This window comes from Coregonus lavaretus (assembly GCF_964263955.1).
Source record: "Coregonus lavaretus genome assembly, chromosome: 4".
Lineage (NCBI taxonomy): Eukaryota > Metazoa > Chordata > Actinopteri > Salmoniformes > Salmonidae > Coregonus > Coregonus lavaretus.
The window spans coordinates 1,753,525-1,781,236 of NC_139991.1; the positions used below are offsets into that span (position 1 = coordinate 1,753,525).

General features: G+C 46.8%; 1 protein-coding gene across 1 annotated transcript in view; it reads right to left on the bottom strand.

The window, feature by feature from the left end:
• Positions 1-8,442: 8,442 nt before the first annotated feature.
• Positions 8,443-27,712, bottom strand: part of LOC311127688 (tyrosine-protein kinase CSK) — a 36,901-nt gene continuing 17,631 nt past the window's right edge. The window contains exons 2-13 of the mRNA XM_084159559.1: positions 22,324-22,416; positions 18,117-18,230; positions 17,870-17,982; positions 15,228-15,447; positions 13,266-13,359; positions 12,926-12,991; positions 12,714-12,813; positions 12,501-12,591; positions 12,291-12,364; positions 11,864-12,059; positions 11,631-11,717; positions 8,443-9,819 (exon numbers count right to left, since the gene is read on the bottom strand). Coding sequence (XP_084015685.1) covers positions 9,637-9,819; positions 11,631-11,717; positions 11,864-12,059; positions 12,291-12,364; positions 12,501-12,591; positions 12,714-12,813; positions 12,926-12,991; positions 13,266-13,359; positions 15,228-15,447; positions 17,870-17,982; positions 18,117-18,230; positions 22,324-22,338 — 1,353 coding nt within the window. The 5' untranslated portion in view covers positions 22,339-22,416 and the 3' untranslated portion in view covers positions 8,443-9,636. The remainder of the gene's footprint in view (positions 9,820-11,630; positions 11,718-11,863; positions 12,060-12,290; positions 12,365-12,500; positions 12,592-12,713; positions 12,814-12,925; positions 12,992-13,265; positions 13,360-15,227; positions 15,448-17,869; positions 17,983-18,116; positions 18,231-22,323; positions 22,417-27,712) is intronic.

Sequence of the window (27,712 nt, forward strand, 5' to 3'; positions counted from 1 at the left end):
AATATACATTCCTAGAGCCAGTAGGATTTTGTGTGAGGAAATCAACAGAAGAGGGTCTTTTCAAAGGCCCATGGCTGCCTTTTTTACTTATTGTGAAACTCTTTCCTCTAAGGGATCCCAGAATTCTCTTCACCCCTCTGCACAACCCGCAGGTCCCGCTCCAACATATAAACACACACATACATACACACATAGGGCCGTGGAGCTGTCAGGAAGGAAGTGACTGATGGCCTTCAGAACCAATCTCATCACAGGTCGGTGAAGATGACACCACCTCTCTCTGCTGTAGTTTCTTACGAATGCCACAGGTTTCAGCTTCCAGTCTCCCCAGGGTAGGAAACGAACGCTCCATTCAGTCACAACACCCAGCCCACCCACACACACAATGTGCATCAAGGGATGGATCCATCAGTGGCTTTCTTCCATCAACAACCCTGGGGCCAGGTGCAAGGCTTACTGCTTTAACCAATGTCCTTCACCGGAACATTGCTTTGTAAATAAACATCAGCGCTTGGCTGCTTGCTTCTATGCTCTACTGTCTGGGTATAGGCTTGAGTATGAAGGGTTAAAGCAAACATTATCTGGAGAGCGAGAGAGAGAGTGAGCAACGTGAGTCAAGCACGTCAGCGGCCTCCCGTGTCTGCCTTGAGTCCAGTAGGGTGGTGAGTAATCTGGCCCAGGGTCCCGGCCTCGCCTTGCAGTGAGGTCATTATTGTCAGCTGACCCAGAGAGGTCAGACAGACAGACAGGCAGAGAAAGCCCTGGCAAAAACACAACACTGCCACATCCCTCATCATACACAGCATCTCCAATCACACACAGCATCTCCAATCATACACAGCATCTCCAATCACACACAGCATCTCCAATCATACACAGCATCTCCAATCACACACAGCATCTCCAATCATACACACCATCTCCAATCACACACAGTATCTCCAATCATACACAGCATCTCCAATCACACACAGCATCTCCAATCATACAAAGCATCTCCAATCACACACAGCATCTCCAATCACACACAGCATCTCCAATCACACACAGCATCTCCAATCACACACAGCATCTCCAATCACACACAGCATCTCCAATCACACACAGCATCTCCAATCACACACAGCATCTCCAATCACACACAGCATCTCCAATCATACACAGCATCTCCAATCATACACAGCATCTCCAATCACACACAGCATCTCCAATCACACACAGCATCTCCAATCACACACAGCATCTCCAATCACACACAGCATCTCCAATCATACACACACACGCCTTTTATTGTCAGCGATTCATGTGGAGAAGCACAGTGATGATCATTAACATGATCTCAGTTCCATTTGTTGTAATAATCTAATTATGGTTAAAAGGGGAAACCATCTCTCCATAGACTCAGATCCAACATGACAGAAAAAGACAGATAATGGCACCAAACCATTTCACAAAGACCCTGACCATTACAAGCCATTGAGTCGCTCATATCAAATAGATCCAGTGAAGGAGAAGAAGAGGGTGAGGAGTATCCCTGGCAAACCCTCCATAGGGTCTGCTATAGATGTTAGATCTTAATTTGACTAGTTTCTCACAGCAGGAAAATAATCCTGCAGCAACAGGAAATGTTCATTATTATGTGGGGTTGATTGATACATTTTTTGTAAGGGCAAATCAAGTCTGAAATGTTACAGTAGAAATGACAAACTTTAGAAGCCTTTTAAAACCTTGAATACAGTACAGGTTTGCATTTCCTGCGGTGCAGGAACATTCTCACACAACAGGTTAATCAAATGAAGATCCTTTATCTGTATACCATGCAGGAGGAGGCAGGGGCAGAGCAGTACATCTCTCTGTCCATACTGACACATAACGCATGGTGACTGGAACTAGAGTCCGTTCTGTTCCTCTCCTCTCCTGTTTTTAATCAGAGTCCTCTTGGTGTTCATTCAGACCAGGGTGAATGGGCAAGACAAAATATTTAAGTGCCTTTGAACGGGGTATGGTAGTAGGTGCCAGGCGCACCGGTTTGAGTGTGTCAAGAACTGCAACGCTGCTAGGTTTTTCACGCTCTGTTCCGCAACAGCTTGTTGTTCTAAGGCTATGTGATTACATATGTCTCTTCACATGTGAGTTGCCACAACACATTATCTTCATTAATGTGAATGTATTGGAGGAGCCGCTAGTCATCCCTGCCCATGGACGGTAAAGAGGCTGTTACTCACATACGGCCCAGCCTGAGATACACACAGGAACTGTGTGTTTGCTGTGTGTGTGTATGTGTAGACCCCTCTCTAGACTGGAGGAATGCAGACTGGACCATGCAGTGCACAGCCACACACAGCCACTCACTCCTTGGTGCATTCCATCAGCCACAATGTGTCAGAGAGGGTCTGATCCCAGTCCGCCTGGCTTTCACTCCTCATCTCTGTCAGCAGGGCCCAGGGTCTGGGCTGCTCGATCCTCCTCTCTCCCCCTGCCCTCGCCCTGCCTGCCCTGCTACCCAGGACACACACTGCTCAGACTTGTGTGGTCCTCCAGGACAGTACAGGGACAGTAGGGGGTGGAGGATGGAAGAACCAGGTTGAGGGAGGGGACCATCAGGCAGAATCAGTGTATGTGGAACCAGAGGGAGACATTCAGGTCCTTTGAGTGGTGGATCATTCTTGATACACAAAGGAAACTGTTGAGCGTGAAAAACCTAGCAGCGTTGCAGTTCTTGACACACTCAAACTGGTGTGCCTGGCATCTACTACCATACCCCGTTCAAAGGCATTTAATATTTTGTCTTGCCCATTCACCCTGGTCTGTAGATTTGTGGCAGCACAACATGGAACGCAAGAAAAGCTTGCCTTACAGAAGCTGCTAGTTCAGGGAGACTGTCAGCAGGCTGATAACATGGACCCACTAGTCGATGACAGCAAGGGCAGCGGGCTGCACGGGCAACATAATCTAGTCCTCAGTGTTGAGTCAACCACTGTCCCATCTAGATTCATTAAAGCATCAGTTAATCTGCACAGCCTCAGCCACGCCTTGTATTCATGTATTTAGTCTAGCGCTTCTCATGACATGCAATCTAATGTACTGATGTTTCATATGGCTAACTAGGGGAGGATGGAGGATAAAGGGATCCAGGAGAGGGGGTTGGGTAGAGGAGGATGGGGTCTATGGTGGTTCCAGGGGCTCAGGGGCTCCTCACCCTGCTCTGAGAGAGATATGTGTTGGCACCGCACGCACCTCCGGCAGGCAGTGGGCAGGGGGCTTGGGGCAGAAGGGTGAAATGTCACAGACGGAATGCAAATCCAGCCTGACAACTGGTGCAGAAAACATGTTCTCTCTGACTCTGGGAACCTTGCTATTTCACAAAGCCAAACGAACATATCAGCCATGCAGTGCCTTGGGCTCCAATTGGGTTATTTTTAAAAGAGTCCCAAAAAAACAGCCCAGCTAGCGTTACATCATCACAGCCCCTTGTTGTTGCTGTTATCCGTCTTCTCCGGTTCAGGGCTCCACCTCCCTCCCTCTCTATGCATCTCTGTCTCACAGGAGGAGCTCTACATATATGGGTTAGGGTTAGATGCAAATCGGCCATCTGGAGTTGCGGCAGAGCTGATAAAACAACTACAAACTGATTCCTATTAGTCATCTCCGATACTGTATGCTCAGATCAGATCCATCATCATGAGCACCATAACATGCCGTTTGGTTGAACCTCAACCTCGCCATGATCATATCCTATCCGTGATCTGCAATGCCACGCGTCAGTGAGTCCATAACCTATTTTGTTCAGACGTCCATGTGACCCATGATTTGTCGTTCCACGTACGAACGAACGGTGAGCCTTGCACTGCCATTTGTATTTGATTCATAGTTCACGGGTTTCTCTCTCAGTACATGATGTCCGCTGACGACCGACCCGGCCAGGGCCAGCCCAGCTCAGTGACGTCACATGGTCACAGGGTCCGAGACATGGTCTTCAGTCCTCATTGTCATATACTGTATGGGGAGTCAGGGCTCTGCCCGCCTGCCTGGTCTAGTGGGTCGATGAATAGCTGTGATGGCAAGGTCATGCCTTCTGCAGTCAGACCTGAAAAATATATGGGACTCAGTTGTCGGCACAACTAAGAATCATCATACTGAAGAGGACAATTACAACAATAACAAACCACTGAATAGCATTACAGAATATTATTCAGCCCATTAGCCCATCCAACCAGCTCAGAATGTGATTACAGAAAAATTATTCAACAACCATCTGCACTCACTAATGTGGCACAAGGCTGTCGTACTACTACTACAACCAACTAATAATAACCAAGGCTGCCAAAAGACACCAAGAACTGCGTCATTAAGCCTTTCTATAACAAAGCCAAAAGCTGCCGAGCCAGTAGACCACTGGGCATAAACCTCCCACTCCGCAGACACAAAACATTGCCCCGGCCAGACAGTCAGGACCACAGTGACACCCATAGCTATCTGAGATGTCTACACGCATGGCCCCAAATAGAAGCTAATTGCTGCTGAGACGTAAGCTGAAGCAACAGATTCTTTTGAGGGGCTGTTCAGTGGAGTGAGAGATCTGATCCCAGACCAAAGCAGACCAAGGGTAAGGAAGGAAAGTGATGGAGATGTGTGGAAGGGGGTTTGTCAGGGAGCAGGGAGGAGCGGAGTGGGGAGCACAGTGGGCTCATGTGCACAGCTGAGACAGCCACACATTCGCAGCCACATCGGCCTGACTACTCCCTTCAGCTCCAATCACCTCACTGCTCACTAAATTCCTGCCATCACCGAATTGGGCTGGAATGGGAAAACTCCCCCACATGTCCTGCTGCTGTGCCAGTACAAATGATCCCCTTTTGGCATCAGTGTCTTAGTTCTCTGTATATTTCTCCCAGTTAAATAACCTCCTCTGTGCTGTATAAAGCATATAATTATGATTATGTATTTGATCTAGGGCTTCTATTTCTATGTTCTAGAACATGTTCAGTGTCTCCAGTCTTGAGAGTTACGGCAACAACATCAGGTGATATAATTAAGCAATAAGGCCCGAGGAGGTGTGGTATATGGCTAATATACCACGGCTAAGGGCTGTTCTTAAGCGCAACGCAACGCAGAGTGCCTGGATACAGCCCTTAGCCGTGGTATATTGGCCATATACCACAAACCCCTGAGGTGCCTTATTGCTTTTATAAACTGGTTACCAATGTAATTAGTATTAGTATTTTTTTGTCATAACTGTGGTATACTTAAGTGATAATGCCCGAAAAGCCGGTGTTTGGAGGATATATTGGCACGGGTGTTGTTAGGCCTGAGAAAAGTCGAGGGCTGGCAAACCGTGCCAATATATCCTCCAAACACCGGCTTCTCAGGAATTATCACTTGTACACTTTTATACAACGAGTTACCAACAATGATTTACATATTTATAAAAAAAAATATTTTGATGAATTTATTCATACTATTTCATCCTTCCATAAGATATAGTCCCAACACAAATCTAGGGTTGCTACCCAAGCCAGCTGGTTGTTCGTTCTATCGGTTTGGTTGCCAGAGACGCAACCCAGTCATTCAGTCTTTTTGTTCTGTTCAGTTGTTCGTTCTAAATGTTCTATTGCCATACTGGCTGGCAACGTTCTTATCCTTTGCTTGCTAGCTAGCCAACTACGGCTAACTTACAGTCACGTCAAACAGTGCAGCCAGAATAACAACAAAGTAGCTGCATTTGCTGTTTTCTAGTGACAAATATTTGGATACATCCATAACAATGAGCTAATGAGGCACGATTTCACCTGGCATAGAAAATGTGCTCTCTATGTCAGGACACTGTTGGTCAGGAGCTAGCAAACAACACAGCTAACACAATCACTTCAAACTGAAGCTGGAAAGACTGCAAACTAGCTGCACTTTGTTTTGTTTTACATTTACATCATTTAGCAGGCCTGTTTTCTATTGATATTTCTTTGTATATATCCATAAAAATTATGCTGCTTCATGATTTCGACTGGCTGAGAAAAGCTGTCTTTCTCGTTCCGACTCTCGACTCCCGACATGTTCATTACTATGCGACAGCTGGAGATCGAATTTGAATATTGAAAAATGTTTGCAAATGTCTGAGAGACAGACAGCTAGGTTTATACAAATCTCCGCTGTTGAAAACCAAATGTTAGTCTAAAAGAAATGTGAGATAATGTCTAGATGCTTTTTATAGTGGAGATCAAGTTTATAAATTGCCTGGCTGCACTGATGAGACAGTGGATTGCACAGTCAGATGGAACAGAGTAAATAGGCATTTTAACATCATAGATTTAGCTGGTGGTAACTTGTGGAATAGACACTGGCTGGAATGCGGTTTTAACCAATCAGCATTCAGGATTAGACCCACCCGTTGTATAAGGTCTGATATACCACAGCTTTCAGCCAATCAGTATTCAGGGCTCAAACCACCCAGTTTATAATTGGAGTGTGATCACAGCAGCATGTCGAATTGGATGAGGTACCCATGATGAGATATGGCTTCCTGTCATAGCAGACAGCTGCAGTACATGGAGTAGAAGAAAGATGTATGACCTCGCCACATTCTGTCACATGTACATCTGTCAACTCAATTACTCCAAATGGCCCAGAGGCTGAGGCACTACAATGTACATGCTAACTCCACAATCCACACTAGCCTCTAATCTACAAACATCAGAATCCTCCTGAATTAAACAAAAATAGTTGGCGTAATCACATTAATTCATGGTGGGTTTTAATTTGTTGCTGTCAAGAAATAACAGGTTTAGGAGATACGTCGTCAGCATAGATCTATAACTTATCAAAAGCTGATTAAAACATGATGCATCCTCCTCCACTCGTCTGTGCTAGTGAAGAACATGCACAGAACTGTGTGTGTGTAGTTGACAGGACTGTGGCATTTAAATGTGAGTCAGTGTGAGATAGAATCATACGCAAAAGGATGACATCTCTATACCTCACAAGTAGCCAAATGTGGCTATATTTGAACACACAAGAGGGGTGACTAACTATGGTGTTACCACTATAACACTAGCAGTATATCACATACGGACCTTTTTATTTATGTATTTTATTTTACCAGGCAGATCAATTAAGAACAAATTCTTATTTCCAATGACGGCCTGATGTAACCTATTTATCTCCATCTATCCATGAGTTCTACTGGAGCAAACTACACAGTGCCAGCTGGTGGTGATCCAACCATCACATGACTGGGTGAGTAAGATGAATTGCTGCACTCTTGCAGTAGCCTAAGCCATAGAGACAGCACACATCAAAACGTGCATCTAAATCTGAGAGATCCCTCTCCAGCAATGCTCCTCCAGTGTTTTCAGCAGCATTGTAAATGTGAGTTGGAGTGACGGCCCGGTGTAATGATGGGTCCTGACAGCTGAGCAGAGGCACAGCCTTGGCTGAGAGTGCCCTGTGTTGTGTAACCAACCCATTGTTGCCACCCCGGCCTGTCAGCGCCATTAACATTCATAGGAATCAAAGGAGCCAGCCAGCCAGGGACGTAGACAACTGTTGGCTCCTTATGTGTAGCAAGCAACAGGGCTGGCGAGACAGAATTATGGATGGAAACAGAAAGACACACATGGGCAAAGGAGGAAGGCTTTGAATCATGAAGAGACAAAAGCTGAAGATAATTGAGTCAAATGTATTTTTTCCCCTTTACAAAACAAAATGAGAAATACACAGTCAGAACAGAAAAGGCCCTTAAAGCAGTTCGATTTTAGCTGGGCTGTGTGCTCTGCCCGGTTCAGGCTGCGAGTCATTCTGTGTGTGCCCTGTTAGCAGCAGAACATCACTGGAGGCGAGTGGAGGAACAGCCACTCCACAGAGGAGAGAATGGAGAAGAGGCTGAATGATGCGAGGAGCTTTAGTCTATTTGACTGACCACTGGAAATGGAAACAGATCAGCTGATACAGAACGCTGAAGCTTCACACCTTGAAGACTCTTTTGGCACTTCAGCTAGATCTGTTGTCACACCCTCATAACACTTCTACGTTCTAAAACAGAGCTGCATGTGAGAGGATTATTTTAGCCTCAATCTGTGAAGTCACAGGTTCTTCAGTTCTGAAGACTGCAGGATAAATCCAGTTTGAATGCCTTATTCACAGTTCAGCCAAATAAGGTTATTTGGCCCAAGTATGTATGAACCCAGTATGTAAAGTGTGCGGAATGGATGTATTACCTGTGTGTAAATTAATATTTACTGTGTGTAATAGCATTATAATAAGTAGTGGTTCACTTCATATGGAAAAAACACCCAGGGCATCCCCAGTGGCCCGCTGCCCTGCTGTTTCCTCTATCATCCAGGACATTCACTCAGGCACATGATTGAATGGTACCCAGGTGATTTCAGAGGGGAGTCCCCTCACCCTGTGATGTCATAGTGTTGACTGTTGACGTTCTTTCCACACTGGTCAGATGGAATGATTTATTCATAATCATGGTAGCATAATAAAACAATGAACATTGAAAGCACTGACAGTTAAACCCAAGGCCTCTCGCATGGCATGCACATACCCAACCCCAGCCTTCACTTCACACGGACACTAAAACATTCTTATATCCTTCAGTCTTTCTTTTCTTGGCTTCTTCCTTCTTTTAAGTTGTCCTTTTTAGATTTCATCTTTTCATTTTTTTGTTCTTTTTTTAATCCTTTAAATATATTTTAATATAAAACAAGCCCACATATGATGAATCTACCATGTTGAGACCTGCCCCTCCCTCCCCTGTTCTGTAGTCCTGTGTTGAGTTGGAGATAAAGAGTCTCAGCTGGGAAGCTCCTATGTCCTGGGTGTGTTCTAGCCTCTTGTCCTCTCAAATGTTCACCTTCTCTTTAACGGACATAGAAGAACCTGTTCTGGAGCCGAGGGAGACAACAGCACAAAGCAAATGAACCAACAACCCCCCGGAGAAAGAAAAATAACAAAAATATTTATTTTAAAAAATGAATAAAAAAACAACTGATTAGTCCGACTGGAGAAGTAGGTTCTGGAGGCTGAGGGAGTCTGGAGCTCTGTATACTGGAGGCACTTTGGCACAGAGCGAAGGCCCCAAGCAAGGCCCCACACACGGACACGTGAGGGACAGAGGGCATGCAGCGCCACACTACCAACCAACAGAGATACAGGAATGATCAGAGCACAGATAGAGGGAAGGAGAGATTGAGAGCATCTGACAAACTTGTGGAGGAAAAGGCCAGCCTCCCCCATTATCATCATGTTTTAGAGAGGAAGAAAATCAGAAAAGAGTTTCCAAGGAGAGGACAAAGCCAGTGGAGAGACTGGGAGAACAGGAGGAGGAGGGGGGGATAGAGGGAGGCCGATGGACTGGAGAGAGGAAGAGAACCAGCCAGTAGAAAGCTATACAACACATACAGGACTTCTGTTCCATTCTTTCAGAAGAGTAGAGGGGGAAGGTAACACAGGGGAGGGTTGACTACAGTCCAAGAGGAAAACAGGTGTAGGTGAGGTCTCAGGTAGGGTGTGGTCCACAGGTGAGGCAGGCAGATGAGTTCCAGTCCTGCTCCAGTTAGTTTCCCCCAGCCCGGCCCGGCCGCTCCCACTATCCCTCCCTCCGCTCTAGGCTGCTGCGTCTCCCCTCCCTGCCCCTCACAGGTAGAGCTCTTTGGCTCTGATATGCGACAGCTTGTCTCTCAGCATGCGGAAGGAGGGCCGCAGCCCCACGTCCAGGGTCCAGCACTGCTTCATGACGTCGTACACCACCACCGGGCAGCCCTCGGGTGCATCCATCTTGTAACCCTTCTCCACCCGCGGCACCACCTCCTTCAGGGGCTGAGGAACAGAGAGGAGGGTGTTATCAACTCAACCACATACTGTACTATTATAGTGCCTTCGGAAAGTATTCAGACCCCTTGACTGTTTTGTTACAGCCTTATTCTAAAATTGATTTCTTTTTTTAAATCTCAGCAATCTCCACACAATACCCCATAATGACAAAGCAAAAACAGGATGGTATAAATGTTTGCAAACATAAAAAATAAACAGAAATACCTTATTTACATAAGTATTCAGACCCTTTGCTATGAGACACGAAATTGAGCGCAGGTGCATCCTGTTTCCATTGATCATCCTTGAGATGTTTCTACAACTTGATTGGAGTCCACCTGTGGTAAATTCAATTGATTTTACATTATTTGGAAAGGCACACACCAGTCTATATAAGGTCCCACAGTTGACAGTGCACGTCAGAGCAAATATCAAGCCATGAGGTCGAAGGAATTGTCCGTAGAGCTCCGAGGCAGGATTGTGTCGAGACACAGATCTGGGGAAGGGTACCAAAACATTTCTGCAGCATTGAAGGTCCCCAAGAACACAGTGGCCTCCATCACTCTTAAATGGAAGAAGTTTGGAACCACCAAGACTCTTCCTAGAGCTGGCCGCCCGGCCAAAACGAGCAATCGGGGGAGAAGGGCCTTGGTCAGGGAGGTGACCAAGAACCTGATGGTCACTCTGACAGAGCTCTAGAGTTCCTCTGTGGAGATGGGTGAACCTTCCAGAAGGACAACCATCTCTACAGCACTCCACCAAATCAGGCCTTTATGGTATTGTGGCCACACGGAAGCCATTCCTCAGTAAAAGGCACATGACAGCCCGCTTGGAGTTTACCAAAAGGCACCTAAAGAATCTCAGACCATGAGAAACAAGATTATCTGGTCTAATGAAACCAAGATGTAACTCTTTGGCCTGAATGCCAAGCGTCACATCTGGAGGAAACCTGTCACCATCCCTACGGTGAAGCATGGTGGTGACAGCATCATGCTGTGGGGATGTTTTTCAATGGCAGGGACTAGGAGACTAGTCAGGATCGAGGGAAAGATGAATGGAGCAAAGTACAGAGAGATCCTTGATGAAAACCTGCTCCAGAGCGCTCAGGACCTCAGACTGGGGCGAAGGTTCACTTTCCAACAGGACAACAACCCTAAGCACACAGCCAAGTCAACGCAGGAGTTGCTTCGGGACAAGTCTCTGAGTGGCCCAGCCAGAGCCCGGACTTGAACCCGATCAAACATCTCTGGAGAGACCTGAAAATAGCTGTGCAGCAACGCTCCCCATCCAACCTGACAGAGCTTGAGAGGGTCTGCAGAGAACAATGGGAGAAACTCCACAAATACAGGTGTGCCAAGCTTGTAGCATCATACCCAAGAAAACTCGAGGCTGTAACGCTGCCGAAGGTGCTTCAACAAAGTACTGGGTAAAGGGTATGAATACTTATGTAAATGTTATATTTCAGTTGTTTATTTTGAATAAATTAGCAAAACATTTTGCTTTATCATAATGGGGTATTGTGAGTAGACTGATGAACAAAAGTAACTATTTAATCAATTTTAGAATAAGGCTGTAACCTAACAAAATGTGGAAAAAGTCAAGGGGTCTGAATACTTTCCGAAGTCACTGTATGTTCTAACATCCTTCACTGTCTGAACAGTGGTGTCAACTTATCTGCATGTGCACGAATTTCATATCTATCAAATGATATGAAATACATCACACATCTAGATCTCTATTTTTGCCTCACATTGGAGAAGGCAATATAGATAAGGCTGCTGCCCCCTGCTGGAGTCACCTTACAATATCATACTTACAATTCTGGGGTAAGGCACACGCCCAAAGGAGTAGATCTCCCATAGCAGGATACCATAACTCCACACGTCTGACTTAGTGGAGAACCTCTGGAGGGAGCAAAGAGAGAGACTGAGGTCAACTACACAAGACACCACAGACACAAAGACAAACAGAGCTTAGGATACACTATGAGCATACTCCAATCTACGCCCCCTCCCTCCTTCGTCCAATCTCCTCCCCTTTTCCCCCTCACCTTCTCTCGCAGGGCTTCGGGGGAGGTCCATTTGACGGGCAGTTTGGCAGTGTCCTGTGTGGACGAGGCCTCCTTGGTCAGACCAAAGTCGCTGACCTTGGCGATGTTGTCGTCAGACACCAGCACGTTCCGGGCCGCCAGGTCTCTGTGCACAAAGTTATTGGCCTCCAGGTATTCCATGGCTTCACACACGTCCCTGCACGGCAGGGGAGAGCGAGGAGAGAAGGGGTCACCAAATGGAGATGTGAGAGAGACAAAAAGAGAAACAATGGGATCACTCAGCCAAGACAAATGACTCATTTCATTGCAGATAAGTGATACCAATAACCATTTAAAATACTTTGAATTCTGGCTTCCTCTCCAGGGAAATCACATTATAATTGAATAAAGACATCCAATACTGCAAAACTTCCTGTGGATGACTTACAGTGAGAATTTGAGTAAACAGTCTCCTCCCAGCACAGTCCGTCCTCGAGAACGGAGGTAGTCCACTAGACTGCCCTGTGGTGGGGGGGAGGGGGAGAGGGGGATGGCTGTCAAGCTGGGAAGTAGGAACAGACACTATCATAAAGGGACAGTGGACTCCAGACAGTGGATACAGTAGTCCCTGGTCCAGCAATACAGTAGACTGAAGTACCTTGGCCATGTACTCTGTGACGATGTAGAGACTGCCCCTCTCCTCCACGATCACCCCCAGCAGCTGAACCAGGTTGTTGTGCCTCAGTTGCCTGCAGGGTAGAGAGAGGGTTTTTAGTGACACAGCCACACTAAGGTGTACAGACACAGAAACACAGTCATAAGGTATTAAAGAAAGTGCGTAAGACCATAAAACAGAATGGTTGAGACTTACGTCATGACGGAGGCCTCAGCGATGAACGCCTGGGCCGTGGCATCGTGTTTGATGCACTTCACTGCCACCTTGGTCCCTCTGTAGTCCCCCACCATCACATCTGAACAGGACAGATACATAGATGTAACACTGGACAACGACACACACGCCTCACATGGGGATGGACAGAGACACTTCTCTTTATAAGTACTGGTCTCAGTCAGGGTCTTTACCTCCAAACTCCCCTTTGCCAATGGTCTGGATGAGCTTGAGTTCCTTTCTGTTCAAGGCCCAGCCGCCTGTGGAGCAGCGGCAGAGAGAGGAGGAGAGAGAGAAAGAGAGATGGAAAGAAAGTCAGACTGGTTCCAGCAGTACTAATGAAACAGCATCCTTCCCCAGACAGAGCAAAGCACTTCAGCACAGAGCACAAGGTTAAAGACTTACCGCTGATTCAAGTCATTAAGCCCAGGTTTACTGTACTACAGAAGATACAAGACTGAGTCACTGTGTGTATTCTTACAGACCAAGAGTGACTCAGAGAATGGGAACACAAGGTTAGTAAAGTGTTCTTACTCCTGGAGAATTCATCCTGGGCGGCCACCGTTCCCTCCATCAGCTTTGGCTTGATGAGTCTGGTACAGAGGCCGTCGGCGTCTTTGGTGTAGTGCTGAATGGAGAGAGGAGAGAGACAGTACCTGGTGAGTTGGGTAGTGTGTATATCAATAGTAGCTGCATAGTCACAATGAGGTGGTAGAACTGCATGTCAACCATATGTCAAAGATAGACAACAAAGAGCGGGAGTCAAGAAGGGTCTCAGCAGTCTGGGGTGAAAAGGATGCTGGGATTGGAGGGTTAGAGGGGACTCTGCTAATTAACAGGAGAAGCATGGGAATTGTGTGTTTGGTGGTGAGAGAGGTCACTAACTGCACCTTCACTTTAGATACACACTCACATAATCCTGTCGACACCAACTGATCTTCATGTGATCAGGTTAACCAGTCACAAACACACTGCCCATCTTTTTGACGTATGATTAGTTTGTTAAACAATGGAGAAGCACCCAGTCATTGACTGTAATCTGACTGCAACGGTCTGTTTTACATGCGAGTAGCATTCACAACCACCAGAGGGCAGCACGGTACAGGAACTATTGCCTCTACAAGCTACTAAACATAGATCAAATATAGTCATGTCAACACCATATTTGAGCTTTAAAGACCCATTATCAAATTAGCACATTACTTCTGCATATTTGCGGTCATGAAACCAAGGTTATATAACTGATATTTGGATAATGCAAAAATACTCAATGTGCCTGAATACACACTTGAATCTCCACACATTAGTACCCACCAGCCATAACAACAACCCAAGTACTTAACATGTGCATGCCTAATCCCTTAAATGCAACAGTGTTTGATTGCTATTGTGTGGTTAACACCACAAATCCCACTGGATGTGGGTGTATTGACAGGGAAGGGCAACTTGTTTGTGCGCGTGGGCATGCGTGTGTGTACCCATGTGGAGCCTGTTGTGACAGGCCAGTCAGAGCAAGGGGAAAAGGAACGAGCTAGAAATCACACAGGAATGTGAGAAATCCAGTCACAGGCGCTATTAGAGAGGGGGCGAGAAAGAGCGAGAGAGTGGGCGAGAAAGGGGGGGCGAGAGAGAGAGAGGGGGGGCGAGAGAGAGAGGGGGGGCGCAGGAGGAATAAGCAGAGGATTGTGGGTGTGCTGGTTAGACAGATGGTCCTCGGTGACAGTGTGCAGATTCCTGCCTAAATCCCAGCAGCGCCGCTGGGAAGGAGATGAGCGTTAATTAAAAGTGTGATTGCAAACAATCTAGCTAGAAGCCTGATGGAGCATCTTATCTCTGGGGAAGAGAGACCTTTCCCACCATGGCCCAATTCCTCCCTTTCTTAACACACTGACTCAGCCCTACTGCTGTGGTAGAGGCTGTCTAATAGACCACGCAGCAGTCTCCCTCCACTAGGACTGGGAATTTCCAGGGACCTCACGATATGATATCATGATACTTAGGTGCCGATCCGATATGTATTGCGATTCGATACTGCATTTTTGTTGCGATTTCATGTTCCAAACATATTGCTCACTATATGTCTGCTGCAGAGAGACAAGAGGGCATGAGAAAAGTTTTGATCAGTCATGGAAATAAAAGTGCTGAAAACATGTTGGCTGCCTATTTAAAAAGAAGACTGAACAAGCTATAGGATGAAAAATACCAGGTATAGCCAACTAGCGCTAGCTAACGTTAGCTAGCAAAGAAAAATAAGTTTTTATTTATTTTTACAAATCAATACTTGGAGTCAAAGTATCAATATAATATTGTCCAAAATAATATTGATCCCCCCCCCATCAATACCCTCCACCCCCTTTGCCTTCTCTAACTATGTGACTAAGCGTCATTGACGAGTACCTTACCACCGTACAGGATAGGCAGTGTGTGAGCTGAGGGGGTAGCCTAAACACTAAGAAATAGGGAGTGTTTCGGACTAACTGGCTGACACAGCCTTACCTCCACCAGCTGCATGAGGTTCTCGAAGAACTCCTCCTCGTCGATGCTGAGCTTGCCGTTGTGATAGATGATGCGGTAGTGCTCCACCTTGCCTTCACAGCTGACACACAGGGTGTAGTCCCCGGGGTAGTTGGTGCTCTCCCTCGCCAGGAACAGACCCGTCTCTGGGGGGTAGAGGAGGCGCTCTGCCTGCTCCCGCGTTATCTTACCATGGAACCATCTGAAGAGGGACAGGAGGAGGAGAGAGGGGGACGGACAGGACAGAGATAGGACCTTAATGGACTACAGAAATGACCATACCAATGTCATCAAAATACATAAAGGGTCAAAAGACAAGCTAATAATTAGAGGGGAGATCTACTCATTATTATTGCTAGCATGCAATGTTGGCCATGTAATACCCATACAAAGCCCTGTATTAAAATAGTTTATAAACAGTCAGCCATAGACACAAGGTAAAGGGGACAATAGCAGTAGTTCAGCATAATGTAAGGCAGTGGTATTTCTAGGCGGTTGTGCTTAGAGCAGTGGAGTGAGCCTGTCTGTGTCTCAAGGAGCCAGTGAGAAAGTGCCTTGGCATAAACAGGAAACGCCGACCCACACACAAACACACGGGGGCAGGCAGAGTCGGAAACTGACACAGGCTCTGCAATAACAGGAAAATGCAAAGCAGCTCAGGGCAGGCAAGACGCAGGGCAGGGCCTGCCAGACCTCTCCATTCACAGGGAGGTGAGACCACACAAAGAGCAGCACAGCGTCTCTCCTCACCTCAGAACACAGTCTATGAAACCTGCCCTCGGCTGACCGCAAGGCAAGCTGCAGGACACTGGACTAACACTGGCTTTATAAAGCTCTCTTAGGGAAAACACATGTGGTTCCCTTCTTTGTTTTAGCTCAAGCTATTAAACACGGCCCCTACCTCACCTCTCATGTATAACATCTATAGGCTTTTACTGGATAAACCCCACCCCTTGCTTGGCTTTCTCCTTAAGATCATGTATCTCTTATCTATTCCACCCATGTAGTAGAACCTAACACAGAATCCCCCAGCAGTATGTAAACAGTAGCAGCAGGACTGAGGTCCACAGGGGTCTCTGGGGGCTGGTGAGTTAAGGGTAATCAAAGTGTGTAATTGATTTACACACTTCCCTCCCTCCCTCCGTTGCCCAGCACCAAGACAGACAGACAGAGCAGGGCCTGTGCTGTGCAAAGCGGCTTAATGCGGAGGGAGGATTGAGTTGATTAGATCAGCGGAGCTGCTTCTCCATGGACAGCAGCCTCCTTAACTCCCATTAATCTGAGAGCAGGCGCCAGTAAGCCAGAAGTCAGCCAAATACTGAGTAACCAACAGCCAAAACACAGGAGGAGCACACAGGAGCTACACAGTAGCTACCAGCCAAACATATGACCAACCAGTCAAACACAGGAGCAACCAGTCAGGCCATTTAATGAGGAAGCAGGGCATGTAATATGTGTCATTTTTTTGTTGCAGTTTGTGCTACTCATTATCATTAGTCATACGATGGGAGAAAGGGAAAACAGGCTGCTAGAAGTAAGGGGAAAATGGAGTAAGGAAGGACAGTGGGGAAGGACATAGGAGAAACTGCAGTGAGCAGGAGACGGAGGCCTTTTGCCAGTCTTCTTTAGGGTGGTACTGTATCCCCTCTCCCTACCAACAGGAGTAGATGACTACCAGCAGGTGACAGCAGTGAGCTGTGAGGTCAGAGAGCAGCATCTCTCAGGGTGTGGAGACCAACAGACCCAAGAACACAGCTGACACTGTTACCAATTCATAACATCATAACAACCCCCCCCCCCTCGGACTCTCACCACTAACCACTCCTCTCTGAGGGGATGTATCATTGGCTGTATTTACAGAGAGTTTGCTCTCTTACAGCTGAAGGAGAGTAGGAGGGCAGTGGGCTCTGCTCGGTCCCTCCACTGGTGACCTCTACTTCATAAGGACAGCAGACCCTCTCCCTCCAGCCAGTTCCCTGTCCAGTGGAGTAGCCTTGCCTTTGTCCTTCCTTGTAACACTTGACTGGTCGCCCTTCACCACACAGCTTGAGCTTTCCTCTCCTCAGCTGGGTGGTTAAGCTCAGAAGATGGGGATGGTGGGGGAGAGAGTCTGCAGTGTGTGTGTGTGTGTGTGACACAGAGAGAGGGAGAGAGAGAGACACACACCATCAGTGTGTTTTGGTCCAGCACGTTTGAGTGCAGCAACCTCAGCCACCTGACTGGCATCATCTCCCAGCCTTGTCCTGTGTGTGTGTGTGTGTGTGTGTGTGAGAGAGAACTCTGCAATTTCCTCCTGGCCTCCTGTTTTATACCATTTGCATAAGTCTTTTGTTTTTTTCCTCTTTTGAAATAACTGTCCCTTCAAAGAGCCTGATTCAAATCGCAGCGCCAGTTAGCCCCACCCACAGTGGCAGGCAGCCACCCAGAGAGCAGCGAAGGGACAGAGGAGGCAAAAGACAACAAATATATTACCAACGTCTCCTATCAGGCCTTTGTAACACTCCATTTCTGATTAACTAAGCCCCATATTCAGACCTTTATTATACAGTGAAACATGGGAACTCCTCACAGGTAAAAGCACATCCTGTGTGACAGAGCAGCAAGGTACTGTCTTGTGTACTTACGGCATAAGACTGAGTTTTCCCCCTGACTTGACCCCTTCCCTTTTCTGGACGTAGTTAGCTGGGATGGTTCCCTCTCTGCCCACTGTGTTCTTCGCTTTGTACCAGTTGGGATCCTGAAACAGCAGTAGAAACACCCTTTAACACAGCTGTATAATACCTGTATAACTACACAAGTCCAGCACCATAACGGTTTTACATTGACATAGGAATACCATTTCCTCAGTAAAGAAAGGTGAGCCTTGCTTACCCTGGTGACTCCGATGATGGTCAACACATCTCCTTTACAGAAAGGCAGGTCCTGTTCATTCGTCGACTGGAAGTTGTACTTGGCTACACACTCTGTGCCAGGCAACCATGGCACCTAGGTCACGAGTGAAGAGGAGAGGAGCTGTTATAACTGAGATTGAAGGTTACAGATAGTCATAGCTTGGACGAGTGACTTGCATTTACGTCATTGACACTCAGGGAGAAATTCAATTGCCCTAGGGTTACAATAACACATTATCACAAGCATATAAAGGTCTACAATTCAATGGTAGCTTGACTGGTTTGTCCTATATGCTGTTTAGCCCATATAGAATTGTGGGCCTATTCTTAGGCATTAACTGTGAGGCTCCTACGTCTAACCGGTGACGTTGTGGCGTCAGTGTTGTAATTAACAATATCTTCATAGGAGTCATGGTTGTATGTTATCGGTTAGAGGCAATGAGAGTACAAAGCAGCAGGTGTGTGACAGACTGGCTGCGTCCGAAATGGCACCCTATTCCCTAGAGGCTCTGGTCAGTAGTAGTGCAATATATAGGGAATAGGGTGGGACGCAGCCAGAAGTAGTGCACTATATGGGGAATAGGGTGGGACGCAGCCAGAAGTAGTGCACTATATAGGGAATAGGGTGGGACGCAGCCAGAAGTAGAGCACTATATGGGGAATAGGGTGGGACGCAGCCAGAAGTAGTGCACTATATGGGGAATAGGGTGGGACGCAGCCAGAAGTAGAGCACTATATGGGGAATAGGGTGGGACGCAGCCAGAAGTAGTGCACTATATAGGGAATAGGGTGGGACGCAGCCAGAAGTAGAGCACTATATGGGGAATAGGGTGGGACGCACCCAGAAGTAGTGCACTATATGGGGAATAGGGTGGGACGCAGCCAGAAGTAGAGCACTATATAGGGAATAGGGTGGGACGCAGCCAGAAGTAGAGCACTATATGGGGAATAGGGTGGGACGCAGCCAGAAGTAGTGCACTATATGGGGAATAGGGTGGGACACAGCCAGAAGTAGTGCACTATATGGGGAATAGGGTGGGACGCAGCCAGAAGTAGAGCACTATATAGGGAATAGGGTGGGACGCAGCCAGAAGTAGAGCACTATATGGGGAATAGGGTGGGACGCAGCCAGAAGTAGAGCACTATATGGGGAATAGGGTGGGACGCAGCCAGAAGTAGAGCACTATATGGGGAATAGGGTGGGACGCAGCCAGAAGTAGAGCACTATATAGGGAATAGGGTGGGACGCAGCCAGAAGTAGAGCACTATATAGGGAATAGGGTGGGACGCAGCCAGAAGTAGAGCACTATATAGGGAATAGGGTGGGACGCAGCCAGAAGTAGTGCACTATATGGGGAATAGGGTGGGACGCAGCCAGAAGTAGAGCACTATATGGGGAATAGGGTGGGACGCAGCCAGAAGTAGTGCACTATATGGGGAATAGGGTGGGACGCAGCCAGAAGTAGAGCACTATATGGGGAATAGGGTGGGACGCAGCCAGAAGTAGAGCACTATATGGGGAATAGGGTGGGACGCAGCCAGAAGTAGAGCACTATATGGGGAATAGGGTGGGACGCAGCCAGAAGTAGAGCACTATATGGGGAATAGGGTGGGACGCAGCCAGAAGTAGTGCACTATATAGGGAATAGGGTGGGACGCAGCCAGAAGTAGAGCACTATATGGGGAATAGGGTGGGACGCAGCCAGAAGTAGAGCACTATATGGGGAATAGGGTGGGACGCAGCCAGAAGTAGAGCACTATATGGGGAATAGGGTGGGACGCAGCCAGAAGTAGAGCACTATATGGGGAATAGGGTGGGACGCAGCCAGAAGTAGAGCACTATATAGGGAATAGGGTGGGACGCAGCCAGAAGTAGAGCACTATATGGGGAATAGGGTGGGACGCAGCCAGAAGTAGTGCACTATATGGGGAATAGGGTGGGACGCAGCCAGAAGTAGAGCACTATATGGGGAATAGGGTGGGACGCAGCCAGAAGTAGTGCACTATATAGGGAATAGGGTGGGACGCAGCCAGAAGTAGAGCACTATATGGGGAATAGGGTGGGACGCAGCCAGAAGTAGTGCACTATATGGGGAATAGGGTGGGACGCAGCCAGAAGTAGAGCACTATATGGGGAATAGGGTGGGACGCAGCCAGAAGTAGAGCACTATATGGGGAATAGGGTGGGACGCAGCCAGAAGTAGTGCACTATATAGGGAATAGGGTGGGACGCAGCCAGAAGTAGTGCACTATATAGGGAATAGGGTGGGACGCAGCCAGAAGTAGAGCACTATATAGGGAATAGGGTGGGACACAGCCACTATCCTCATATAACCTGGTGTATTCCTGAAGCAATGCACTACGCACAGCTCTGTGTGTCTGATAACGTTATCTGGACACATCCCTCAATCATTTCACGATAGGAGTCAAAGAGAGATGAGCGTCACAGAGGGAGCGATGTGAGAGTTATGTACTGTTGTGTGCCAAATATTAAAATAATTAGGGTTGATAAGCAAATGTGAAGCCGGGGGATGCAGGGGGGTGGTAATCATCCTATGCAGCTGTTGCCAGATGATAAGCAGAAGCACTAATGTCAGTCAGTTGGGAAATATGACACTTCTGAAAGGGGCAGGGCACATTACAATGTGTGTGTGTGTGTGTAAGTAGTATTCGTGCGTTGGTGATGCGCGGGTTGACTCATAACCTTCAGTCCCAGCGGTTATATCTGCGGGGCAGGCGCGTTTAGGGTCATGAAATATTGTGTGGATGAAGGGCGGGTGGGTTGAATAAAGAGAAAACAATACCTTTAAAAAAGTATATCATTCTTGTGCAACTTATATCTATAGGCTACATTGAGGTTTTTCTTTCATTATTTTAGGCTATCTGACATTAGTATGTCAGCCTGGGCTTTAGGGCGCAACTGTACGTACGGCAAACAGCCTACACGGCAATCACAAAATGCTTTTGAAAATAAAGAGAAGGGAGGCCAGAAAAGTCATGTTTTGGAAAGATTTGGTGAAGTGGTAAGAGAGGATGATTGCAGTGTTATGTGTGATGATTGTGAGGCTCTGTACAAATTCGACAGTCACAAGACGGGGACTCCAAATAGGCCTATGGCACGTCAAGGGAACTGCAGCCTATTGTTCAGATGGGTTAAATGGAAACTGAAATCTGGACACTATAACCTCTCTCATAGCCTTAATATTAACTCCTGCAGAATTAAGCATTTCTTGTAGTAAAATGATACACCAAATGTAGGCAAATATTCTGTATTTCTTTCAGCATCTTGAGAGAATGCAAATGCAGTGTTAACACCTCTACATGCGGTATCTATCTTTATTGGCATCATAAAAGCTGATAGTATATCAACCACATAAAATATGCATCCAAGCAGAACTTAAATCTTATCAGAAACATGTTGGGTCGTTTTAATAGCTTTCTATTTTCTTACAACCAGTCAAACTGATGTCATTTGGAAACTGCACAGAAAATCTTCCCAGTTTCTTTAGAGTTATTGAATTTTTTCGGCCGGTCCCTAAACATCTTTGCTCCGTGAAAGTAGCAGAGATGACAGAGCACTTTACCGATGTCAACTAGATCGCAGCATTAATTCTATCGATTTATGACATTTTGGTGAGCAAGGATTTATTTAGTCTTCTAGGGCAGCGATTCTCAACTGGTGGGTGGTTATGAGTGGGTTGTAGGTGTCCCCCCCCCCCCCAAAAAAAAATATCTAATTAATTAATTAAAACATTTATGAAAAAATACTCCAGTCTAAACAAACGTAAACGACCAGGTAGAAAGTGTGTAGAAATTATAATGAACTTATTCAATATTGGGTCACGACTGAGACAACCTGGTTCAATTTGGGTCCAGATGCAACACCAGTTGAGAACCACTGTTCTAAGGCAACATATAATGACAGAAGAGAAGCTGCAGGTATGTAATTATAGACTAGTTGACTAATAGCCTACCAAAAGAATCCTGCACCCCCTACCAACAAATGGTTCCGCTCTGTCTGACTGTAGCCTAAAGTGCATTTTCTATATTAGAGGGTTAGGGTCAGTCGTGGGCCTCAGATTTTCACATATAGTTGCGGATGGGTTATTAGCAATCGCAAGCAGGGATGAACAAACAGCTGACCTGCGCACTACTAGCGTGCGTGTGTAGGTGTGTTCTCCTCTCACCTGGATCCCAGACATGGTAAAGGGGGTGGGGGAGGGGGGAAGCAGGTGAGGTGTCCTCAGGCAGGTGTCACTGGTCAGCTGGTACCATCAGAGCTGTAGGACAACAGAAGAGAAGACAGACAGTCAATCACCATGTATTGTGGTTACCGCTGACAGACTAACATCACACTGGGACAGGATCTAGGCTCAGCCAAAATAGGCCTGGTAGAGAACCACATCATGTGGTCTGGTCATTAAGCAAAAGAGAACCAGATTCAAATGTTACTCTGGTTAGTTTCTGTTAAACAGATTCAAATCTGCAGTTTCCTTTCTGTCAACTCAGTCGCTGTGAAGAAGATTTATGTGCAGAGGGAAAATAATAGCCTACTGACACTACCTTGCTTTTCAACCAAGGCGCATGAACACTGGAGCAAGCTGAAGAAAGAAGCTTAATGTGCTCTTATAAACTGCAATAATAGCCTACATCCCAGAATGAGTCAAATATAGCCCCCAGAAAAAAAGACTCCTTTATGCTAATAAGCATTTCTAAGAGCTAATAATTACTCCTCTGTCCACTATGACCTTCAGAGCGAGGCGAATGCAGGAGAACAGATGCCTCCCTCTGCCTGTTGTCTGCTGCTCTGCTCTCTAAAGCTAAACCCACCACTATCTCAGCTCATCTGTGGCAGGCAGGGCTCTGTGCTGTGAGAGCGGAATGATCTGTATTGGCTGGAGGTAGCCTACCCTACAGTGTTTCTACCCTACATGTAGCCTACAGTATACAGGCAGCTCTGAGAGAGCAATATGATCTATATTGGCTGGACCTAGGCTACAGTAGCGAGCAGTACGATCTGTATTGGCTGGACCTAGGCTACAGTAGCGAGCAGTATGATCTGTATTGGCTGGACCTAGGCTACCGTAGCGAGCAGTATGATCTGTATTGGCTGGACCTAGGCTACAGTAGCGAGCAGTATGATCTGTATTGGCTGGACCTAGGCTACAGTAGCGAGCAGTATGATCTGTATTGGCTGGACCTAGGCTACAGTAGCGAGCAGTATGATCTGTATTGGCTGGACCTAGGCTACAGTAGCGAGCAGTATGATCTGTATTGGCTGGACCTAGGCTACAGTAGCGAGCAGTATGATCTGTATTGGCTGGACCTAGGCTACAGTAGCGAGCAGTATGATCTGTATTGACTGGACCTAGGCTACAGTATGCAGGCAGAACACAGCAGATGCCTGGCCTGAAGCGTGTCTCTGTGCTCTGTCCCTGAGGATGAGAACGAGGAGGCCGGAGAAAAGACTGGAGGCACACGACAAGGTCAATTCACGACAGGAGGGCCAGTACAGTATCTCACCAGTCAACCCACTGCCTCGCTCACAACCTCATCTACTGCCTCTCTCCTGCATCTCACTTCAGACCGCCCGAGAACAGGAACTGAGAAGTGGAAATGGCTGACTCGTATTTTCCGACGGCTTGGTGGTGGGGGGGAATTAGGCTCTAATAAATGTCTCTCACTATTGTAAATCGGTGCTCTGTCTGTAGCGAAGTGGGAGGCACTGGCACTCTGACCAGGGACTCTATTCACTGGCAACATTCTTTACAGTGCTGCCGTTTGGCTGTGGTAGTGTCCAGCCTGTCCATGTTATGTGGACAGCAGCCCCACCCAGCCAGATACTGATTGTAACCTGGTGCTTTTGGAACTCCATAAATGTACTGTAGAATTCTAGAGCCATTCAATTATGCATGTCCACTGTCCAGAAGGCCTAGGTGGGCTGGCTGGTCTCATCCATACAGCCACTACAGTGTATCAATGGCCTCACAGCACAACAGACCCAGAGCACTGCTAGGCCTATATCCTGTGTTAAAACAGGAAGCTGGCTAATTGCAGACTGTTGCAGATCTGTATGCAAACTGACATAGCCAAATATAGCAGCTCTGGTATACCCAGAGGGCACCCATTTTTCTATTTGCCATTCTTAGTGTCAGTCAGTGCAAAGGGAAAGCATCACGCCAAAACCTGTTGGTTTTAATAATAAAGATGCATTTCTTTAATCTAGCCTATTTCCATTGTCCTCCAAGAGGGACTGAATATCCTCCTCACTTCAGTGTCAGTCAACATGTGTGTGTGAAACAGCCATATACCATCATCCATGACTCCTATAGTGCTGGTGAAAGGAGATGATTCAACACAGAGCTGGTGAGGAAATCCAGGCAAGGTTTCTGAACCAAGGTAAGGCGGCGGATTATGTCTGAGAAATGAGCTCAATTCCAGCAGCAGTGCTGACGTCCTGAGGTCAAAGACAGAGATGCTTAGCGCCCATTCAGCAAGTCAAGTTCACTGAGCTGCCTACACACACACAGACGCAGCCATGTGAGTGATGCTCTATACCTCCGAGCGTAATCTTCTCCTTTCCCACTCACTCATCCCCTCTATTCTTTTCAGCTGTCGCAGGCGCCCTGCTGATATCGCTACCGTGGAAACCCACTGAGTGATGTAACACACACACTATACAGCCATGATAACTGCCTCTTCATATAGCGGGACACTCCTTTCTCCGCTGAGTTCAATGACTCATTATGTGCACCATTTAGACTACATTCACACTAGGTCTACATCAATCCAGTCACAGAGCCAAGAAATACTGCTGAGAAAGAGACACCGTACTACATTTTACAAGCATAGATCTCCACTTTCAGCCATCTAGTTGGAAGAAAAACTTTACGCCACTCTCCAGTGTTTAGAAAACAAATCTCTGAAAGGAAAACCATCAATCCAAAACCTCTCATAGTACTCTTCTCTCTAGCCATCTAGTGTTGAATGAACACTACTGACAGCCATAGTAAATCTACTATTTCTACCATGTTATGCTTATGTGTGGTCAACAACCACTAAGCAAGCAAGTAGGTACTCCGTGTGTGTGTGTGTGTGTGTGTGTGTGTGTGATATATATATATATGCCAGAAGATCCTCCCCAGATGGATAGCATTGCTTCGGCTACATGTGAAGTCTTCTTCAGGTATACAGTGAGATCATTTTGCTTGTGCAGTCAGTGTGCTACTGATTGTTTTCCTGTGCTGGCTGAAGTCTCCATGGCTGCAGCTGGTAGGAAGTGAACAGTAATTCACACTTCCTTTCAAAAACAACCACACACACAAAACATGATTAGGCCTACAGTATATTACAACTATGCTAGTGAGAGACAAAGAGCGTTGCGTAGGTGCCACATTCTGAAAACTCTATTCTGAGTAGTAAGCTAATGTTTCTCCACAGCCTATGCATGACAGGTTGCTCCAGTTAGACATGGATGGTGCACAGAGGTGAGTTCACATTTCAGAACTCAACTACCTCACATGACCCAAGTGTCTGGCAGTGGTGGTCAGTGCCGTTCAAGATTAGGGAGGATTCTTTTTTTTTTAACTGAGCATGGCCTTATTTTTATTAAAGCATATTGGCTGACTGTCATTCATATTCCATATCAATGTAACATCGATAGGTTTAGGCTCCTAAAATGAGACTAATTTGCCCTATATCCATCATGAGGTTGCTACAACGTAGCCTACAAATTAAAGTTTATAACGTAGGTGCACAGGTCAAGAGACAAAATTGGAGTAATCAAGGTGAGACAGTGACACGTTCAATACCGCCTTGCACACACTTGCCTGAATCTAGCTGATCTGGTGTGTAATCATTAGTCAAAACAGTTGCTGCAACTAAAACTAGTTTATTGGACAAATTCAGGTAGGTCCCTCCCAGTTTCATTCAGTTTGCTTCAATTTAAGAAACGTTTTGCAACTAAATTGGCAGAATGAATACACCCCATTACCATCACACACAGTTCATTTCATAGCAGCCACATACAGCATCATCACTATGCGCATTGTACTGTATAATTCCTCCTTTCACCTTGGCTTGTAGACTTCAGTGCACAACACAACAGCTGTTTGTGACCAGGTGCAAATACTTTTCCATGCCAAACCTTCATACCATAACCACAAACCGCTACACAGCCTACATCGTTGTAATTTAGGCCGGGACGCAACATTTCTTTCATGGCAAAAATAAAAATAAATCAAATCAAATTTTATTGGTCACATGCGCCGAATACAACAGGTGCAGACATTACAGTGAAATGCTTACTTACAGCCCTTAACCAACAGTGCATTTATTTTAAACAAAAAAGTAAAAAAATAAAACAAAAAAAAGTGTTGAGAAAAAAAAGAGCAGAAGTAAAATAAAGTGACAGTAGGGAGGCTATATATACACAGGGGGGTACCGTTGCAGAGTCAATGTGCGGGGGCACCGGCTAGTTGAGGTAGTTGAGGTAAGATGTACATGTGGGTAGAGTTAAAGTGACTATGCATAAATACTTAACAGAGTAGCAGCAGCGTAAAAAGGATGGGGTGGGGGGGCAGTGCAAATAGTCCGGGTAGCCATGATTAGCTGTTCAGGATTCTTATGGCTTGGGGGTAGAAGCTGTTGAGAAGTCTTTTGGACCTAGACTTGGCTTGCCGTGCGGTAGCAGAGAGAACAGTCTATGACTAGGGTGGCTGGAGTCTTTGACAATTTTGAGGGCCTTCCTCTGACACCGCCTGGTATAGAGGTCCTGGATGGCAGGAAGCTTTGCCCCAGTGATGTACTGGGCCGTACGCACTACCCTCTGTAGTGCCTTGCGGTCGGAGGCCAAGCAGTTGCCATACCAGGCGGTGATGCAACCAGTCAGAATGCTCTCGATGGTGCAGCTGTAGAATTTTTTGAGGATCTGAGGACCCATGCCAAATCTTTTTAGTCTCCTGAGGGGGAATAGGCTTTGTCGTGCCCTCTTCACGACTGTCTTGGTGTGTTTGGACCATGATAGTTCGTTGGTGATGTGGACACCAAGGAACTTGAAGCTCTCAACCTGTTCCACTACAGCCCCGTCGATGAGAATGGGGGCATGCTCAGTCCTCTTTTTTTTCCTGTAGTCCACAATCATCTCCTTTGTCTTGGTCACGTTGAGGGAGAGGTTGTTGTCCTGGCACCACACGGCCAGATCTCTGACCTCCTGCCTATAGGCTGTCTCATCGTTGTCGGTGATCAGGCCTACCACTGTTGTGTCGTCGGCAAACTTAATGATGGTGTTGGAGTCGTGCCTGGCCATGCAGTCATGGGTGAACAGAGAGTACAGGAGGGGACTGAGCACGCACCCCTGAGGGGCCCCCGTGTTGAGGATCAGTGTGGCAGATGTGTTGTTACCTACCCTTACCACCTGGGGGCGGCCCGTCAGGAAGTCCAGGATCCAGTTGCAGAGGGAGGTGTTTAGTCCCAGGATCCTTAGCTTAGTGATGAGCTTAGAGGGCACTATGGTGTTGAATGCTGAGCTGTAGTCAATGAATAGCATTCTCACGTAGGTGTTCCTCTTGTCCAGGT